Source organism: Poecilia reticulata, linkage group LG4 (genome assembly GCF_000633615.1).
Source record: "Poecilia reticulata strain Guanapo linkage group LG4, Guppy_female_1.0+MT, whole genome shotgun sequence".
Classification (NCBI taxonomy): domain Eukaryota; kingdom Metazoa; phylum Chordata; class Actinopteri; order Cyprinodontiformes; family Poeciliidae; genus Poecilia; species Poecilia reticulata.
Window position 1 is genome coordinate 28,035,820 of NC_024334.1, and position 18,518 is coordinate 28,054,337.

The 18,518-nt window shown below is 40.0% G+C and overlaps 1 protein-coding gene across 1 annotated transcript; it reads right to left on the minus strand.

The window, feature by feature from the left end:
- Positions 1 to 11,212: 11,212 nt before the first annotated feature.
- dmap1 (DNA methyltransferase 1 associated protein 1) lies at positions 11,213 to 18,005 on the minus strand. Its single transcript, XM_008407972.2, has 10 exons — positions 17,551 to 18,005; positions 17,032 to 17,123; positions 16,244 to 16,439; positions 15,964 to 16,122; positions 15,700 to 15,867; positions 14,839 to 15,024; positions 14,513 to 14,584; positions 13,845 to 13,917; positions 12,693 to 13,042; positions 11,213 to 11,932 (listed from the first exon to the last, which is right to left on the minus strand). The coding sequence occupies exons 1-10, from the start codon at positions 17,644 to 17,646 to the stop codon at positions 11,873 to 11,875; spliced, it is 1,452 nt and encodes a 483-aa protein (XP_008406194.1). The 5' UTR covers positions 17,647 to 18,005; the 3' UTR covers positions 11,213 to 11,872.
- Between the last annotated feature and the right edge of the window lie 513 nt (positions 18,006 to 18,518).

Consider the following 18,518-nt stretch of genomic DNA (forward strand, 5'->3'; position numbering starts at 1 on the left):
GCAGTTTGGGAACCTCTGGGCTAATGTWTGTTTTATTTTAAGTAAATGTCTTACTGATTCAAAAAACTTGGCAAAGTAATTTCTTAGCAAGAGAAAAATGTTGCTCTCAATATACAGAGAATAAGACTTTGCCTTCAATGTAATCACATAAATGTTGTTGCAAAGTGAATAATAGTTCATATCAAGATGATACTTGGTGTCTGAATGAGGTTTAAAAAAACTGTCTGCCTTCGTCATAAAGGCTTAAAAAGCGGCTCTGCAACGTCTCTGTCTAAGCAAYTTTTTACAGAACAGTTAGGCTGAAAAAGTCAAATGTTCACAGATTTCTTCTTGGCTAAATCAGGATGAAGATTGGCCAACCTGAAATGGGCATTAATAAGACGTCCATGGACGTCTATTGTTTGTTAAGTTCAGGCAACAATTTCCCAGCAGTAAATTAGCTTCAGTCTGGATAGGACAGGTACATGTTGGGGCCAACACCCAGAGTACATCCAACATCAAATTAAAAATCATGTAACTTTAGAACCTTAAGAGTTCACAACACGTGTTTAAAATGGCTCTCTAAGAACATTTTAACAAATTTCAGGTCCAAATAAAAATAAAGCAGTTAAATTAACTTATGCGTGAGGAAGAATTAGCCACATCTTTCCAACACTTCTTGTAAAACATTCAGATGTAGGTGTTAAGACTCAGCAAAACTCTCACCAAACTTAAACTGTGAGAACAAAGACTAAGATGAAAAGCAGACTTTAGCTACATCACATGATGAAAATATTGATACATCAAATAAAGTACTCATTATGGTGTACAAGTAAAAATGTGTCAATTTCTTATTAGAATATAAAGGATAATCCTTTAATGTATAAGAAGTTCAAATTAGATTTTTGTGTTGCAGATCCTGTCACTGCAGGTTTTTCATGTCATGTTGGACTTACTTGCTCTCTGTGGTGCAGGTGTTAGTGCTCCACTAAACTAACCTCACTGTTCATCACTGCCTGCCCTGATCCYWAAGGTGTGTATGTGTATGTGTGTGTGTATGTGTGTGTCTACCTGGTGATTAATGAGCAGCAAAGCCTGATGGATTGTCCTGATCATAGAAGGGACACCATGTTGAGCAGACGCATACACACCAAACATACAGAGGCTTTTGCTCGCATGCAAATATGTGAATCTCTGCACACTCACTCAAGCACACACCAGTCAACCCCCACMATTTTGAAGACAGATGATAGACACTTACTGGCCACTGTATTAGGTACACATTTCTAGTATCTGTTTGGATCCCTTTTGCCCTCTAAACTGGTTCAAATTTTCCATTTCCCAGATTAAACCAAGTATCAAAAACATTCCTTAGAGATTTTGGTCCATATTGACATGATAGCATCAAGCAGTTGCTACAGATACTGTAGATACTAAGGRTAGGCTTTGGTATTTAAAATTGCTTTATTAAAAGAAAGCCCCAAGAAGTCTCATCTGAACTGAACCTTGTGGTCCATATGCAACAATGCATGTGCGGCAGAAACTAATTCTGCACATCAGCCTTTATTGGTCTCTTGTGCAAAATTCCAATAAAAATGTGACAAAAAGTGAAGTTCAAGGGGTTTGAAAACTTTTGCAAGTCACTCTACAAATGGAATCTGTGGTGAGCAGAAGCTTAACTTYATCTCATTTATCTTTAAGTTCATTCTGTGATGCAGTCATAAGATGGGAGTCATCTGCAGGTTAGACACTCATGAAGAGACAATATCAAGGTTGCTTCTCCCCCCAGGCCTCGGCGGTGAATGCKCACCACGAAGCTCATTCTGTCTCTTTGTGGGACACGTTTGTTTCTTCAGAGATCCAGGTTATTGTGATCTGAATCCACTTTGCCATGCTTACCATTTGACTGAGTTCTTAAATTGATTTACATCGATAAAGTAGAGCTTTCTTGGAGCCTATGCATCCCATTTGGAATATCCTATTTAGCAGCACAAACACATGCACACACGTGAATGGATACACACACACAGGCACATCCGTGTTCTCCGCCAAGCGCTCTGATAAGGTTGCTTATCAGAATAGAAAAAGGGCAGAGAGGAAGGTGGGGTGGTAGGGTCGCTGTTTGATAATGGCTTTCACCAAATCCCTCCAGTGTCACAGATTAAAATGCCTGCTTGAAGAGCATTAGCAATCTCTCTTTTCATCTGTCTCCCCACTTTTTTCCCTCTGTCGGCAAGTGCCATCGGATTTCTGGGCCAATCTATTGTTGCAGGCCTGCCACACATACAAGGAGAAGTCAACCTCAATCTGATAGGCCATTGTCTTATTCTTCCCATCGCTGATTCCTACTCAGGGTATTGATCGCAAAGAAGCCCCCCTCCCCACAAACACACACACACACTTCTCATCACATGTCTCAGTGTGAGGGGGGGAGTTGGTTCATGTGTGGGTGCATGTGCTTGTGTCAGTCACTCTGATGGAAGCTGCAGTCATTGTCCCAGTGGAACAATTCTTCCACTGGGGAAAAGATGCCTAAATTCCAGTGCAGATCTTGTCATGTGAAAAAATTAGGACCTTTCCCCATTAAATGTTGTTATYGAGTGAGAAACGTTCACACATTGATGTCTAATCTTAGTTTTTTATCCACCTAATTAAAGAAAGTGATTTATTTATCTGAAAAGACAAAAAAAATTGCTTTGTTTTACTCAACAAATGAAGGAAGTCAACAAATTTGAGGTATTCTCTGGAAAACTTCAGTCTGATTCTCCCAGAAAGCAAAGGCTTCYGTATTGTTTGCYTCCCATGGAAATTTAACTTGTAGTGTCTCTTTCTGATTGAACAGACATGCACTTACATATCAACAGTAGCAAAAGGCTGGTGTAGGTCYCCTGGAGAGATTTACAGCTTAAGTAAGTCGCTGCTTCTTTAAGCATCTTTCATTCTGCTTTCCAGGTGAACTGTTGGACTGTCAGAAGATGAACGTGGTAGTTGGTCTGAATTTTCTCCACTTGTAGAATATTTTCCATAAACTGGCCAGAATTATTCATTATTCCTCTGAGATTTCTTTAATTTGCTCCTATATTGTCATGGTTTTGGAGTATCAGTGTATTTGTTAATCTGTCGCCTGCTTTGCAGATCTTCTGTCCAGGCGGCATGGCAGTGTTACAATYGCACCWGAAYACAATCTTCCAATTCACCACCACATTTCTGTCAAAATACAGAGTAAAAGCATTTGAATCAATTGAACTTGATGTGCTATTTTAACCATCTGAAGTATTGCTCACCATAAATTGTATTGTTTTACATACAATTCGGAAAATTATATTTTAAAATGTATTTTCTCCTGTTTTAAATTGGTTGCATTTTTTCAGTATTGCTGAAAAAAATGTCCTTCTGTCCACATCRAATAATAGATTAAAACGAAAACACTCAGACTTTCACAAGTTGTTCCAATTCTTTCATCACTCCATATTGCACAGTGTCAAACTCGAGACCCTTGAGTATAACACTTTCATGTCTTAAAAGTGCTAAGACATGATATTTTTAAATATCATTTTATCAGTCAAATGAAACAAGTTTTTATCTGTACAGTGCCAAATTACMTAAATGTGAAAAGAAGTCTAATATTATTTAATTTTAAGAAGTACTCATCGTATACAGACAGTAATTTTTTAAATATTTTAACACTTCGTTAAGGGGTATTTTTTATCACTCTCTCATAATCGGCCCTTTGAGGACATTTGTGGCCTTAACGAGGGCCAAAATGAAAATGAGTCTGACACTCCTGGCATACTGCATCTGCATGGTAGAACTGAGTACAACTGAACCCACCTAATCTGGTCAGTGCAGGTATCAGGAGATCACATGAGTGAGGAGAGGAAGCCACTCAAAAACCAGCTATACTTCCCCCTCCTGCTGCCACCTCGCTGCTCCTCCACCGTGCCTCACAGGCCCGTCTGTCACCCCTCTATAATTATGAGGAGTGAGAGTAATGTGTTGCAGTATGAATAGGATTGTCGGCCTGATTGTGATGTATAGGCTTTCATTACCATGTCCAGGCCTGTGCCCTTCGCCGTGTAGGAAATCCTATTTAGGCCCTAATTTGGGAGCCTCCCCGACCGTCCCGCCTGATAGCAATCACGCACAGTAATTGTGTGCTAGGGCAACTGACAAGAGTGGAGGCAGACATTGAGAGAGAGAGAGAAGGAAAGAAAGAGGGATTGGATGAGGAGGAGGGAAGTCCTGACAGTGATATATCTACATAGTTTGGTACATTATTCAAGTCATCCTCTGCAGAATGTGTATGTTTTTGCTATATATCAGCTTATTGTAGCGAGGTTCATCAGAACCGGAGTGATTTGGCGAACCTGGGCGCATGCACGAGGAAGGTTTGTTGGKATTTTACATTTGGACATCAGGAGGACTTCTCTTGTTCCTCTCTGCCATTCTTCTCAAACAATGTTACATGGCTAATTGGGAGGAGAGATCACGCTAACTCAATAATTATGATTTATGAGACAATCTCCGATGGAAATCGTGCATTCTCCTCTGATTTGATGGCAACATGTAACCAGCCCTCTAGCTATCAATATTTGTGCATTTTCTGTGTCACACTTGTTAACTTTTTTAATATTTCATTTGTTCCATTTTTTTTAGGAGACAGCAATGCTCTGCACCAACATTTATGCAGATCTCACCCTACTTATAGGCTCCAAGATAATGAATGTCTAATTGACTCATTTAAATAGTGTTTGCCTGCAGGAGGGCCTTTGCATTAAATGTTTGATTGCCCTCATATTAACTGTCATTAATCCCCTCTGCTCTTAATAAGGACTTTATGAGGCTTTCTTAAAACTTCTCATCTACCTCACTGTCCCCTTTGCATAATTAAGTACAATATTCAAAAATATGGAAATGAAGGAGCTCTCTGGATTTGACTAATGGTCTGTGCCACAGATTTGTAATTATAGGCAAACCTTTGTATTTTCTCGGCCTCGCTGGGCCACGGTTCATTAGCTCGGGTCAATATGGGTCGATATGGTTAACGTGCTCTGCTCACTTTTCATACAACATCTGATCAAAATGTGTGTGGGGTGGGGGGGTTAAGCTGTCGTAACTCTTGTCCTTGCTGTTTGGTACAATCAGACACTACAGCGTTCTTTAAAGAAAGATGTACTGCACCCAGCGAACTTTTGACAGCCATTACAAACTGTCACTGTGCCCGAGTGGGTGAGAGACACAAACTTGTCTGTGTTTATAGCTTAACTGATCCTCTTATTCCCTGCTACTCCTCCAGTCCCTCTGCTCTGCCCTAATCTCTCCGGTGGTTTTACTGGCCCAGGATGACAAATGGGAAGGAGAGGCCAGCCAAGCGTGGGCTGTGCGGAAGAGGCTCAGGCCCGGGGTCTCGCTAAGCCCCCCTTCAGCTTCGCCTTGGATCATCTCTGACATGGCCTCTGCTAACCCTCGAGGATGAAGAGGCCGTGCACCAACCCAGGTATCAGTTCAGGGAGTGCAGCCACACATATTCGGTCCCAAACATGTACATGATAGCAAATAAACTTCTGATCAACACGCTGCACCGGATTGATTTGTCTCATGCATGCACCGACAGCCTCCCGCTCTTCTCTCTCCCCCAACCCCCCACCTTCCTTGCTCCTCCAACAATCCGGGGCAGGTTTGTGAATGTCATCTCCAAGCCGGTGTCACCAGATAAAACTCAGCCATGCAGCTCTATTTTAGTATACACAGTCCAACTTAATAAGAGCATGAACTAAATGACGGCAAAGTAATGAGTGGGTTGTGTGGCTGCACTCGGAGCTGTGACACTGACAGCGCAGGGGAATGTAATGCGTTGAAGCCTCCTCCATGCTCCTCTGCGCCCCGCTGCCTCTCAGCCACGGGATCAGCTGCAGGCGCTAATGAAACGTCAGTCAGGTAATTGAGGCTCTGGTGGTGGCGGGCCAGCCAGGCAAGTAGTCAGCCTGTGTGGGTGATGACACCGGGACGGCTTGCTGCTACAGCATCTCACCAAACCCTCCTCTCCTCCTCCCCCTTCATGGAGTATCACAGGAACTTCTTCAGGACTCAGCGGCTGGGAAAACATTGTGTTTATGCTGACAGTTTATGCATTTCCTCCTGGTTTGTAAAACAGACAAATGTGAAGTTTTCAAACTGTTGGGTGATTGTTAACCAGCACAGTAAATAGCCTGCTGTTGCTGAGGAGGATTTTTACTAGCAGCATTATTGCAGGAGTCATAGGTTAAAATCCTTTCTTATTGCACCCCAGAGTGATGTTTCCCTCCATGCCATTTGCTGACCTGCTCAACACCCACTGTGAGTTATGGTTAATGTTTAATTCCCTCGCAGTGACAGCTGTGGATCCACATGGTAAATTGGATTCCCTGCCCCCCCCCCCCCCCACACTCTGCCTGCCTCTTTTGTTGGAACTGAACTTGTGCAGTTAAAGAGAGAAAAAGACATTCATTGCATTGGTTTGGCAAAGAAACCCTTGTCACACATTGTTCAGAGATTCTCTGTCTCTCACTGACAAATCAAATCAAACTGATTTGTTTCTGAGCACCAGCAGGAGAACGGAGGGGGGCTCGACCCTCCACCCKGGTCTTGGTGATAAGTGGACCTTCAACTACGGGCCTGAGCCGAATGAACCGTCGTTTCCTGACACTGTCTGACCTTCTGCTATCAATTCTGCAGACCACAATGAATAATAAAAGATGTGAAAATATATCCAACCTAACAAGTGCTGTTAAGTCATAAATAGAACRGGTGAGGGCATACCCTTTTTACAGAAAAGCAGAAAAATAGCATAAAAGCTAAAATTCGGAGATGAAAAAATAATTACCTCCTTACACTTTTCCTTTGTTTTTGCTTTTTCTTCACACAAACAGTTACGCCCAAAATCAGTAATAATCCTGGAAGATTACCAACTTCCATGTTGTTCATCCCAAAAGTTAAACCACATGCCATTTTGATTTTTAAACTGAAGCAAACRGGAATGAAACGCGATCAAATAAAACAGCAGAAATGTGGATAATTTTGAATTTTACCCATGGTAAATTAATCTCCTCTTTTTGAAACACCAGACGTACAGAGCAGGGATAGAGAAAGTTTATCAAGATGTCCACCTTGGTGTTAATATTTGATCAGAACTACAATGGATCAAAACTTCCAGCTGGAAAATTCAGTTCCTCCTCATTATAAAATTCCACGTCTGTCACTCTGCATCAGCCGTTTCAAGGTAGGACATCTTGAAAGTCAACAGCATCTGCCTGCAGATGTTCCAAAGAGCAACAGCCCTGGAAAAAGGGAAGTCCAGATTTAGTTCACCTGGTTGCTCCACTCCACTCCACTCTCCTCTTCCTCCCTGGGGCTTGAATGTGGAGAGTGGACAGTGGGGTTAATTCCTCGCTGTAAGCACTGCTTAGCACTAGTGATTGAGTTTGTGTTGTCGTAGGTCTCTCCCACCCACCAGCAAAAAAACATCCAGTGAAAATGACATCTACTGTCCAGCCCTGTGGGTACTTTATCTCCCCCAACTCCCCTCCTCATTGTTGCAGCTCAGCGTCCCAGAGGGCACAGGTGAATTTGATGTGGAATGATGATTAAAAGTTTGCTCCCTCAAGGTGACCCAAATACAGGAGAAGGTGAAAGTCGAAGAGATGTGAAGATGAGAGAGGGGCACGGGGGCGAGAGTCTGGTTTGGACATTTTTATGGCACAAATGTTGGAGCAAATGCTAATGCACAGATGCTGTCTCTTCACTGCGCAGGAAATTGGTGACGTTACCAAGGAAGGGAAATCAGTAGCAATCTAATCATGTCCAGAGATACCTGTGATGAATGTCGGCTGTGCTCTATTTCAGTGGTGCTCTAACTTTTTATGCCACTGTCATAAATACATAGTTGTTCAAATATTGACAGGCATTTTATTTCAGTGGTACAAAAGTTTTTGAGCTTTGTCGGTTTTGTTGTGTTAGGTCATAAAAACAGGGAACAAGATATGCAATACATTTTCATTTCTTGGTTGGTTGAAGCATTTAATTTAGTCCCTTAGTGTGGCAACTTATTCATGCAAGTGTAAAAAAAAAAAAGTGAATTGTTTTTTGTTGTCAAGCAGATGCCAAATTAAGAACACATTTTTAAAATAGACTTTAATAAAGCACATGCAGTAGATGCACATTCTTTGTAGTCACATAAAAGACAAATTAGCGATATTAGGCCTAATTGTACATAACACTAAACAAATTTTCAGTTACAGGAATGTGGATTAATTTATTGATGCAACAGCTGCCTACTGTCCTGCAGCCCAGCAGCCTTGTGCAAATCTGAAGCTGTTCCTGATCTCCATCGACAGCTCTTTGTCTTGCTCATGATGGAGAGGTTAGAGTTTGATTGATGAACTGTTTTTTGTTCATGTTACAAGTTCAAACAGGCGCAATTAATACAGGTAATGAGTGAAGGATAGAAGGGATTTTTAATGATTATTATTTAAAATGTTAATTTTTATGGGCTGGATCTGTAGATGGTCTGTCTGCTAAGATCCAGGAGTTTTTTTTAACAAGAGGCTAAATGGTCTGCAGCTACACCAGAAAGTAGTTTGCTCTTTGGGCACTGTAAATGACACAGAAACTGAAGCATCATATCATAAAGCTAAAGCAGGTAAACCCAACATCCTCAGTGAAACATGTACGAATGGAACATGAAGTACCAACAGCAAAAAGTTGATAGAAATAGAAGAAAAAAATATAGTTGGACATATGGGGGAATCATAATTTTGCCAAAACAAAATCCTTCCTGAGGGCTACTAAGTGCAGCCCTCTTGGTACCACACTTCAAGAACCAAGACTCCATCACATCTCCCCACCAGCAGTTTGGGCCGCCGGTGTAGTCGAGCAGCCGGTCGACAGTGACAAATGCCAGCGATTAGCCTGGCTACAGTTCAATTATGATAAAAAGCCGGCACACCTCTTAGGCCATGATTAAAGCCTCGGCCTGGCCTTGATAAAGAGATCCCATCCCAGCCACATTATGAGACACTCTCCTGTGGTGTTCTGCCTCATGCTTTTCACATCAGAGCCTGGATGGAGTTCATGGCAGAGCGAGCTAGATTGGGRCTATGGGGGTCTTTATCATTCAGACTTGGCTGACTATACTTCTCTACCTGCTGATTTTCTATTTACATGAGTCTTTTTTTTTTACAACCTTCTCATTTTATATCTCCATCTTATATCAGCCTTGTAACTTGGGATGGCTTTTGATACTAAGAGGTGTAGCATGGAAGCCCCAGTTTTAACAAATGGATGGGCAGCGATGAAGAAGATATCAGAGGAGCATGAAAGGAGAGAAGTGGAGGGGGGAGGGCATTAATCCAACAGCCAGCCTGTAGAGAGAGAGAGAGAGAGAGAGAGAGAGAGAGAGAATGAAAGACAGAGAAGAAGGGCTGAGAGAAGGGAGGAGGCGAAAGAAAGATAGCCTTTCGGCTGTGTTCTGTCAAGGGAGAAATTACACATTTACGGAGGTTTTTTCAGCCAACGACGAGTTCCATAGATCAAGCCACTGGATTTATGAGCCAATTTTCAACATGAAATATAGACACAGGGAATCCATTTTACCCATGTTTACTTGCCTCCTCTCACTCTTTTTCTCTCTCCGTCTCAATCAAATGGCCTTCAGAGTGAGGATGGGTATACTACTGTAACCTTAGCAGTGCTTACTGAAGCTGTGCATAAAAAATAGGTTGATTAAAGTATTGATTAATGCACATTTCAAGAGGGCAGAATTTTGAATTTGAAGATGAAGCACAAATAGCACAAATATTATTTTTCGGGTTTTTTTTTTTTTTTTTTTTACAGAATCACTGACACAAAACTTTTAGACTGAAAATTAAAGGCTTCAGTTGTTCACTAAAAATCTCAGCAACACTCAAAACAGTAAATCCAGGTCTAACGATCTGCTATTCTGAAGTTAAAAATGACTCAAAAGGTACAAAAGTAAAAGACTCATTACAAATTGTAGCACATAGCGGAAATGTTGCGGTAGCTGGTACAATATTATTTTCTGCAGGTTAAAGATGTTAAAACAGAGATGAGAGGCTATTAGTACTATGACAAAACATCAGGTGCTGCAAAATTTTGAAATGACAGAGAAATAATATTGCTTCTCTTGTAAACAAAGTTAAATTTGTAAACAAATTAGCTGCAAAAATACAAGCAGACATTTTCTCATAAGATTTTCTTAAAATGTTCCACATGTGCCATGCACAGAGCCAAGTCTGTGAAACATCTGGAGAATCTCTAAGAGACATTGTTGAAAAAAACAAATACAAATAAAAACCTCTAAATAGTAACATATTTTTCTTTTCTTTTTTTATCTAAAAGTCAGATGCCTTCCATAAAACAACACATTTAAATTTTTAATTTTAAAGGAAAATTAAAATGGGATTTGGAGTAATGAATTCATTTATTACATGGAGCAGTTTAGATCAAATCTGAATTATTTTTGCTTTAAAAATGTGCAATTTCAAAACATTTTTTAAAAATTGATCCAGAAATATTTTCTAAAAAAAAAACGATACGCATTTGTACTAAATTTAAAAGGGCCATGTTACAGATTAAAATTTTTGCACCAGAATCTATGAATTTAAAGTTTCAAGTCTTGCCTAAGATTCTCGATTAGATTTAGGTCTAGATTTAGGTCATCAATATGATTTGACCTAATCCGTTCCATTGCAGCTCTCCTTGTATGCTCAGGGTCACAGAGATTCCTGGCAGTACAGAAAATAAGAAGTTTAGATACGGGAAGTTATAATTTTAGATATCCATGGCCACATGTGGCCCCTGGTCCTTGAATTTGACACATTTGTTCTAGAGGGTAACAATACATTTTCAAGGCCTGATAAACTACTAATGCGTATCCCCAAATCAAAAAGCTTCCTTTTCCTGGCAAACATATTCAAAATTTGCATAGAAATTAATGCCTAAGTAGGCTAAACACCATAATTGACAAGCAATTAGCAATATTATGAGAAGGGGGAAACTTAATGAAGTTTCATTGGCTCTGCTTAATTATCATATTAATGGAGTCATTAGTTGTCACTTAACTTAGATGACAGGTAAGGTAAGAATGTCAGGATCCTACAATTTTCTGGACAAATCTGTATTCAACACTTATTACCCTCCAAGTCCACACCATCTGAAGAGAAACAACTAGACACAGTTAGAAAAAAAAACAGATTTTTATTTTGTTGTTTTTTGTAAGCAGAATAATTTTTGAAGTAATCATAAAAGAACAGTTTGACATAACAAAATTACAGAAGAAAGAGAACAAAACTCACTCCAAGTCTAGAGGGATCCAGCTCTGCAAGACGACACTGGAACACATTTCCAGTAAACACCATTGCATTATTAGGGTACAAAAAAAAAAGGGAAACCCTCCGATGACTCCAATGAGCATTGCGGTTCCAGGTCCACCCACTCCCTGCCTCTGGTCTTTCATTCCAATTCATTTCAATTACCCAGTCATTCCCACCTTCTTCACCCTGTCCCGATTAGTTCAGCCTTGCAATTTACAGTTGCTCTTGCCTCATCTATGGGCAACCGGTGGTGGAGGCAGGGAGACGAGCAGTAATGGAATGAAATGTCACTCAGTCATTGCCTTTGTCACGGCCAGACGGGGAGGGTTTGGAGAAGTCTCGTTAGTAGGTGAGGGGTTGTGTTTATGTGTGTGTGGAGTCAGTGGTGTGTCTGTGTAAATGGACAGTAATATGGGGACCGCCCTGGTTGTGTCCATCTTGTCCAGCCATACGACTCCTGGGCACTCCACTGTCATCAGGATAAGTAACCCAGTCGTTTGTCCTCCAGACTGTATGAGCTCTCATCAGGGCTTCTTCGCCTTTTTTACTGAAGATGAGCTGGAAGCAGACTCTCGCCGCTTGCGCTGCGAAGGGATATGGAAGGACAATTGTGTTAGAGGACGTCAGAGATCACACCTTCTTCGGTGAAGGATAAAACATGTTTAGCCCATTAATGCTATGTTAACACAATGCTATGTGAATCAGATCTGGCTTTTTTGTGGCAGTCTGAGCAGCCCCAAATCTGATCTTTTCACTCCCAAAAAAATCCACTTCTGTACAAGGCACTAAATTGGATACAGTTGACCGTTTTCGAAGCAGTCCGAACAGTCATGTTGCATTTTATTCAACTTTTACGTCATAGATGTGAGGTGTGCATCATAATTCTGTTCCAGAAGAAGCCAGATGTGGCAAATTGTGCAGACGTAAGCCATGGCTGAAAATTATACTTATGAACTGAGAGCCAAACAGATGGATGAACGGACTGAGGGCGGGTGTGTAGATGGATAGTTCTCATCTGGGACCTTAGATGTTTACTCCAGGTACTCCTTGTTGGACTCAGATGTATATTTGATGGTAAGATAATTTTATTTGGCTTAGACTGCAGCAGACCACTGACTTTGAATCACCAGTATTCAAAGTTTTGCATGTATATAAACATAAACAAGACCATTAAACTCATTGTGTAGCAACATTTCATCATTTGTTTGCTTTATGCTCAGAGTTATTTGATGTTGTAAAGTTATAATCTTAGCATTTATAAAATAACTTAAAGAAGACTATGCTAGATTTCTTCACACAGGTGTTTGCAATGGTTCAAAAAGGCTTGGCTCAGTCTTGGCTTACCGAGTTGGGGGTAAGTGGCGCTCCTACAACGTCAATGATCTGCTCCTTTGGTTCCACCTTGATATCTACATTGGGCCACGACTGAGCTTCTACCCCTGGAGTGGAGGATGCAGTACTGTTTACAGCACTGAGCTCTCCACCCTGTGGGACTCCAGCAATCCCTCCTCCTGTGAGGCCTCCACACCCGGCCCCACTGCCAGCTTTAAGCAGGGCCTCATAGCGATGACGGAGCATCTGTTGCTCGTATTCGCAGTTGCTGTGGGCCTGCTTCAGTTCATACAGGAGCACAAGGTCGCTGCGGAGTTCGTTGAACATCTGCACAATCTCCTCTGTGGGCATCGGGTTGAGATCTAGATCCAAAAGAATGAGGCACAGAAGAGATGAAGGAAAAGTCAGCCTGAGAAGCTTTGATTAGCTGTGAGGATGTCATGGCATGTTAAAGGTTGGACGTGGTGTACTAATGCATCTGCCTAGCAAATGATCTGATAAATCTTAGGCAGGTACTCAAGTTTTATTCATCAGTTTAGTAAAATACTTTTATTAATGTGTTAAAAGGAACAATTATCACTACCTATTACCTGTACACATTAACATTTTGTTTGAAAACAGAGGTTAATGATAACAGAAGTCAGTTGCTGAGTAAGGTGAAACACACACCTTCAGTTAAAATTAAAAATGTAAAACAGTAAGGACTGCAATGACATGTGGGAAAGACAAAAAACAGAACCTAAACTTCTAATAAATGTGTAATWATTTATTTTTAATAGTTCAGATGATTTATAATTTTTTCAGAAGATTTCATTCCAGATGATCAGTTGGAAGTAGGTGCTTCAATCTTCTCCCTTTTTTAGACTACAAAATTCATTAAGGTTGGGTTTTGAAGACTATATCTTCACTGTTGTTTTTTCTTATTTATAATTTGTTGTCTTTCCATTTTATTTTCAGTCTAAAATAAATACATCGTACATAAAAAGAAAAACACATAACACTAAAGACAAACTTCACACTTTTCTGGACTGCATGGGGAACCCTGCTAATCTACTGAAGTTGTCACTTTTCCTGCTCTACTCAAACTCACATTTACTGCAGAGGACTGCTGAACATGTGAAACTATAAAATGTTAGCTGATTGCTAATATTTATTCATACTCACCCACTCCTTGCTCCGCCAGGATCTGCTCAATGGCCTTGATCTTCTTCTGGCCAACAGAGCTTGGCAGTTTCATCTGAATAACAGAGAGAGACGGAGAAACGCACCAGCGCGGGGCTGTGATTTAAGGTACTGGCAATATTAGGATAAACGGCTCCACCTCAGGGCTTTTAATTTGTATGAAATGCACTTCAGCGGGTCAGATCAAAATGTCTTTATCCAGTGAACTGCATCTGACTGATTAGCTAGAGGGGCTCTCCACTTCCTCAGCTGTGCTAATGCATTTTCCATTGAGATCAGAAGCTCCTCATCAGTCTTCATGATAAATAAGGATCCTCTTGCTGCTTTTACAGATATTAGCTGTTCAGCAACAGATTTAATCATCAAAGTGATAATAAAAGATAAGTTTGAAACTCCTGTAACCTTCATACATCAAATTTAGCACCAACCCACCATGCTTCTGGGTGCAAAACTAAGTAAAAAAAAAAAAAAAAAAAACTTTATTGCTTTTTCTAAAAAGTTTTTCATGGCTTTAAAAAGAAAGCTGTGTGATCATTTATTCCTGACTAGAGCAGTTGCGAGTCTGATTTTTATTTCATCAGAAGTTTTGTGGCTCCCGACTGGGATTTAAGAACCAGGTTATTTATGCAGGAGGAAGAAGCAACACTCACCCTCTGACTGCGCAGAGTGACACCGGCGGACTTGAAGTCAGGGAACTTGATGCCAGCCGTCTCTGGAACAGCCTGGAGAAAAGAAAAAAAGGTTTTGATTTTATTTTCAACTTTTGGATTGCTATCAAACAAAATCAAATGAATATGTCGGGACAAAGCTGAGTAATTTGTTACTTTGATGACATGAAAATGACACTTTAAGGTTATTTGAGTGACAACTGCTGAAACAAACATCATAAAATAAAACTGATTTCTATATTTTTTTTACATATCAATTATTCAATTGACGTTTTCTTATTCAACTTTTGTGCAGTTCCTTTGCTTACTGGTTTTTCTGTGTCTCTTTTTTGAGGGAGCTTCTTCTTAGAGACTCTCTTTTCAGCTCTCCTCAGCTCTGTAGTCGTGTCAGCTGCTTTGATGAGTTTCTGCAGATCCTGCGCCTTCTTCTCACGCTCCTTCTTCCTATTCTCGATCTTCCGTAGCTCCTGAATAAGATACTCTTCTTCTGCCACCTAGAGGACAAACGAGACAGGTGCATTTTTCCTATTAAAGGGGCGCAAAAAGCACATAATCGGATTTCATAAACAGTTCAAGTGTGTCTTGATCAAATTTGAAAGTCATTGACATGTTACTGCTTTTACCTGAATTCAATTTACAAGTGAATTAATAAGCTTGTTTATTTTATAGATTCATTAAACAGAGTGATGTGGTTTGAGTTTTTATTTTTGTTAATTTGGATGATTTTGGCTTGAAAACTGCATCTTATTACACTGAATTTATAATAAATACAGAAATGTTATGCTAAAGCCCAAACTATAGTTGCCCAGCAGATTTTGATGGGGATGGTCCACGAAGAGTCACAGGAGGTTATTTCTACCATTGTTAAACAAGCTGATTTTTCAGAGTGCTGTGTAAAAGTATTTTAATTTAAAGTTAAGTGGAAGAAAGATTTGTGACAGAAAAAAGGGCGTAGATGACAAAAATAACCTCAGTTAGTGTATACGATGGACTGTATAACACAAAGTCCCACTATGTAGTTTTTCTTATGGAAAAACATCCAACCTCATGAAAAAGGTGCTGGAGCCAAATAATGACTGCATATGCTACATCTTTACTACAAAAATTGCAGTTTATATTTAGCACATTTCATCAGATTTTAGGAATGTTGAAGGTAAAATATCACTAACTTGCTCGGGTGTGCGATTAAAGAGCTTCTCCAGTTGCTCCTTGCGGCGCCTTTCATGGCCAGCATCAAAGATATAGATCTTGGGTTCGGTCCCAGAGGCTGCACGGACCTTGGTCAGCTTACCACAGATATTATAATATCGTTCTTTCAGGTCCTCTATGGAGCGTTTCTAAAGATGCACAAATTCAGAAAAATTATTCCAAATGCAAATGTCTCAGAGTTGGGATTTTTCTCATAAACAGTAAAGAGTAAAAGGAAACTTTACTCTGTACTGTTGGTAGTCATAGCGGTCGTGGATAACTACAAAGCGCAGGTCGAAGCGCTTGCACAGGTCAAAGAGGTGGTCAGTCTCTCCTTTAGTCCAGCCATCGTCATGGAGATGCATTTGATATTCTTGCTCTGAATACACTGGAACTTGGACTGTCTGAACATGCAAATGAGTAAACAGAAACATCATAAAAAATAAAAAAAAAGTATTAGGAGAATACTTTAAAATATTCTTTGTGTTCATCTTAAACGTCTGCAAAGGGACAGGTGAAGCTTACCTTGTTAAAGCGAGCAAAAGGGTAGTCCTTTCCCTCCTCAGCCATCCGTCTCCAGTGGTGGAAAATGGCCCCATCCTTGCGAGCTGGATTGGTGAAAGGCATCCATTTCCAGGGACGAACTTTTTTACATCCAAGCTTGGCCTTGACGGTCCGATAACCTTGAGTGGTATCACTAGGCAGCAGAGGCGGTGCATCTCTATAGGTAAATAAAAGACAAAAACTAAGTTTTTTTTTTTCTAGTCCTTTTTTTCCTGCTTTTTTGGCAATAGTGGCTTTTATTCATTAGTAGCCAAACAGGAAACAGGTCTGAGAGAGGAGGGGATGATGTGTAGTAAATGCCCCTGGACCATTTACTTTGTGTCAAACCTAGGAATTAAACCAAGCACAGCTGCATCGAGGACTGATGCCTCAGTAAATGGTGTCAAAGCAAACAAGAGAGGGCTTAGAGCAGATCCTTGATGCTTTCCCACCTCCCCAGCTTAAAAGCATCAAGAATTATTGCTGGGGATAAAACGAGAAGTGTAAAATTTATTGAAACTCCCCAGTCGAAATCAAATTGATGGTCTATTTTCCTAATAAATACAAACTTGTTTTGAGAGAGGAACTACATAATAAACTTTACAGTCATCTTGAAACCAACTTTCCTGAAAAAGGCTTCCAAGAGTTCCTAAAAAAATTATATATTTAATATTCTGTTTCTACAACAGCAAAACATTTAGCAGAAATATAAAGTCAATTAAAGAAACAACAACAAAAACATAAATGTATGGTTTGCAAGAAATGCATACTTCTTATCTGAGTAGAGCAGAGCATAAACCTCTCTGTGCATTCCCTCTGGTCTCTTGAAAGTCAGCGTCTCTGTTGCTTTTTTGGATTTTTTCTGCAGTGAGTAACGAAGAAAAGAACATCTGAATTATAATGGTGTTACATGCATAATAACCCCAGTGTACAATCATACCAAACCTTACAATCATGTTAAGGCTGTGGTTATGCCAAATGCTGATACACATTTTGCTATCACACTTTTTTCTTCCACTCAACTTTTTACTGATATGCTTTCAGTCAGCTCTCTTTCAGTGGCGTTTTAGTATCTTACCCTCTTTGTGGAGCCATGGCTATAGCATAAAATGTCTGTTTTAAAAATAGTTTGTATTGGTCAGGACAGTCTAACTTTCAATGACGTTCGGTTTTCATAACTGAAGGCCCTAAACATCCAACTTAACAGAAATAAATCATATTTTGTTATTCTAATTTACTAAGACATATCTGCGCTCGAACAAATCAATAGCTCTTAAACTTTCTCTCACCTTATCCGAGTTGATGAGATCTTTCTTACTGATAGGACCATCGTTGTCCGTTCCGCCAAGCTCCAGAATATCCCGAACATCAGCACCGGTAGCCATAGTTATATGATGTTTCTTTTGCTGTTTATAAACGCTTTTTTCAGTCTGTCAAACAGAATAACCGCTCACTAACCTGCAGGCGCTCATTCATTCTCTGAACGGTACAGTACAACAGATGCCATCAAAGCTAAAGGCTAACGCGTTTATTTCTCAAGCTTTTGTCTCAAATTACTCCAAATACCTGAATATCCTTGTATATCTTTTAGTATTGTAGCTACTCCGGCTAAGAAAATACGCGTAAACTATTTATTTTAAAAACAAACAAAATGTTTTGTTGTTAAAGGCAGAGCGGTAGCTAGCTAAACACCGATGCCGACCATKCCATTCTGATTACACCGGGAGGAATTGACCGTCGCCACCTTGTGGTGTGGAGGAGCAATAATTTATCAGTTTTTGGGGTGGGTCACTTTTTCCGCTTTCTGAACTCAGTTACTCTCTTTTTTTTATTAAAGTGAATCCGTTTTGGAATATATTATACATTTTCTTAATCTATATGTGGATTATACTAGGATAATGTACAGATGAACTGCATGATTTCTCACCTAATGCCTGCTCATCATAGGCAGTCACTTGCCTGATAAGGAAATCTGCTGATGAAGACAGTTGTTCTGACATACCATTTCATGTCTTAGAGACCCTGTTTTTAAACTTTAGTGTCCGTGTTGTGGCATTGTGTTGCTGAATTTTAGCAAAGCCTGACAAAATACATGATTGAAAATGTTTTCCTAAAACCCCATTAAATCCTGTTATCGCACAAGTGCTGAAAAAAATTTATGTCACAATTTGTTTGAGCCCTGATGATTTTTAAAATAATTTCACATGGCAGGTACAATCCATGCTGAGTTTCAAAAACAGTCATTCAGTTTATGTCG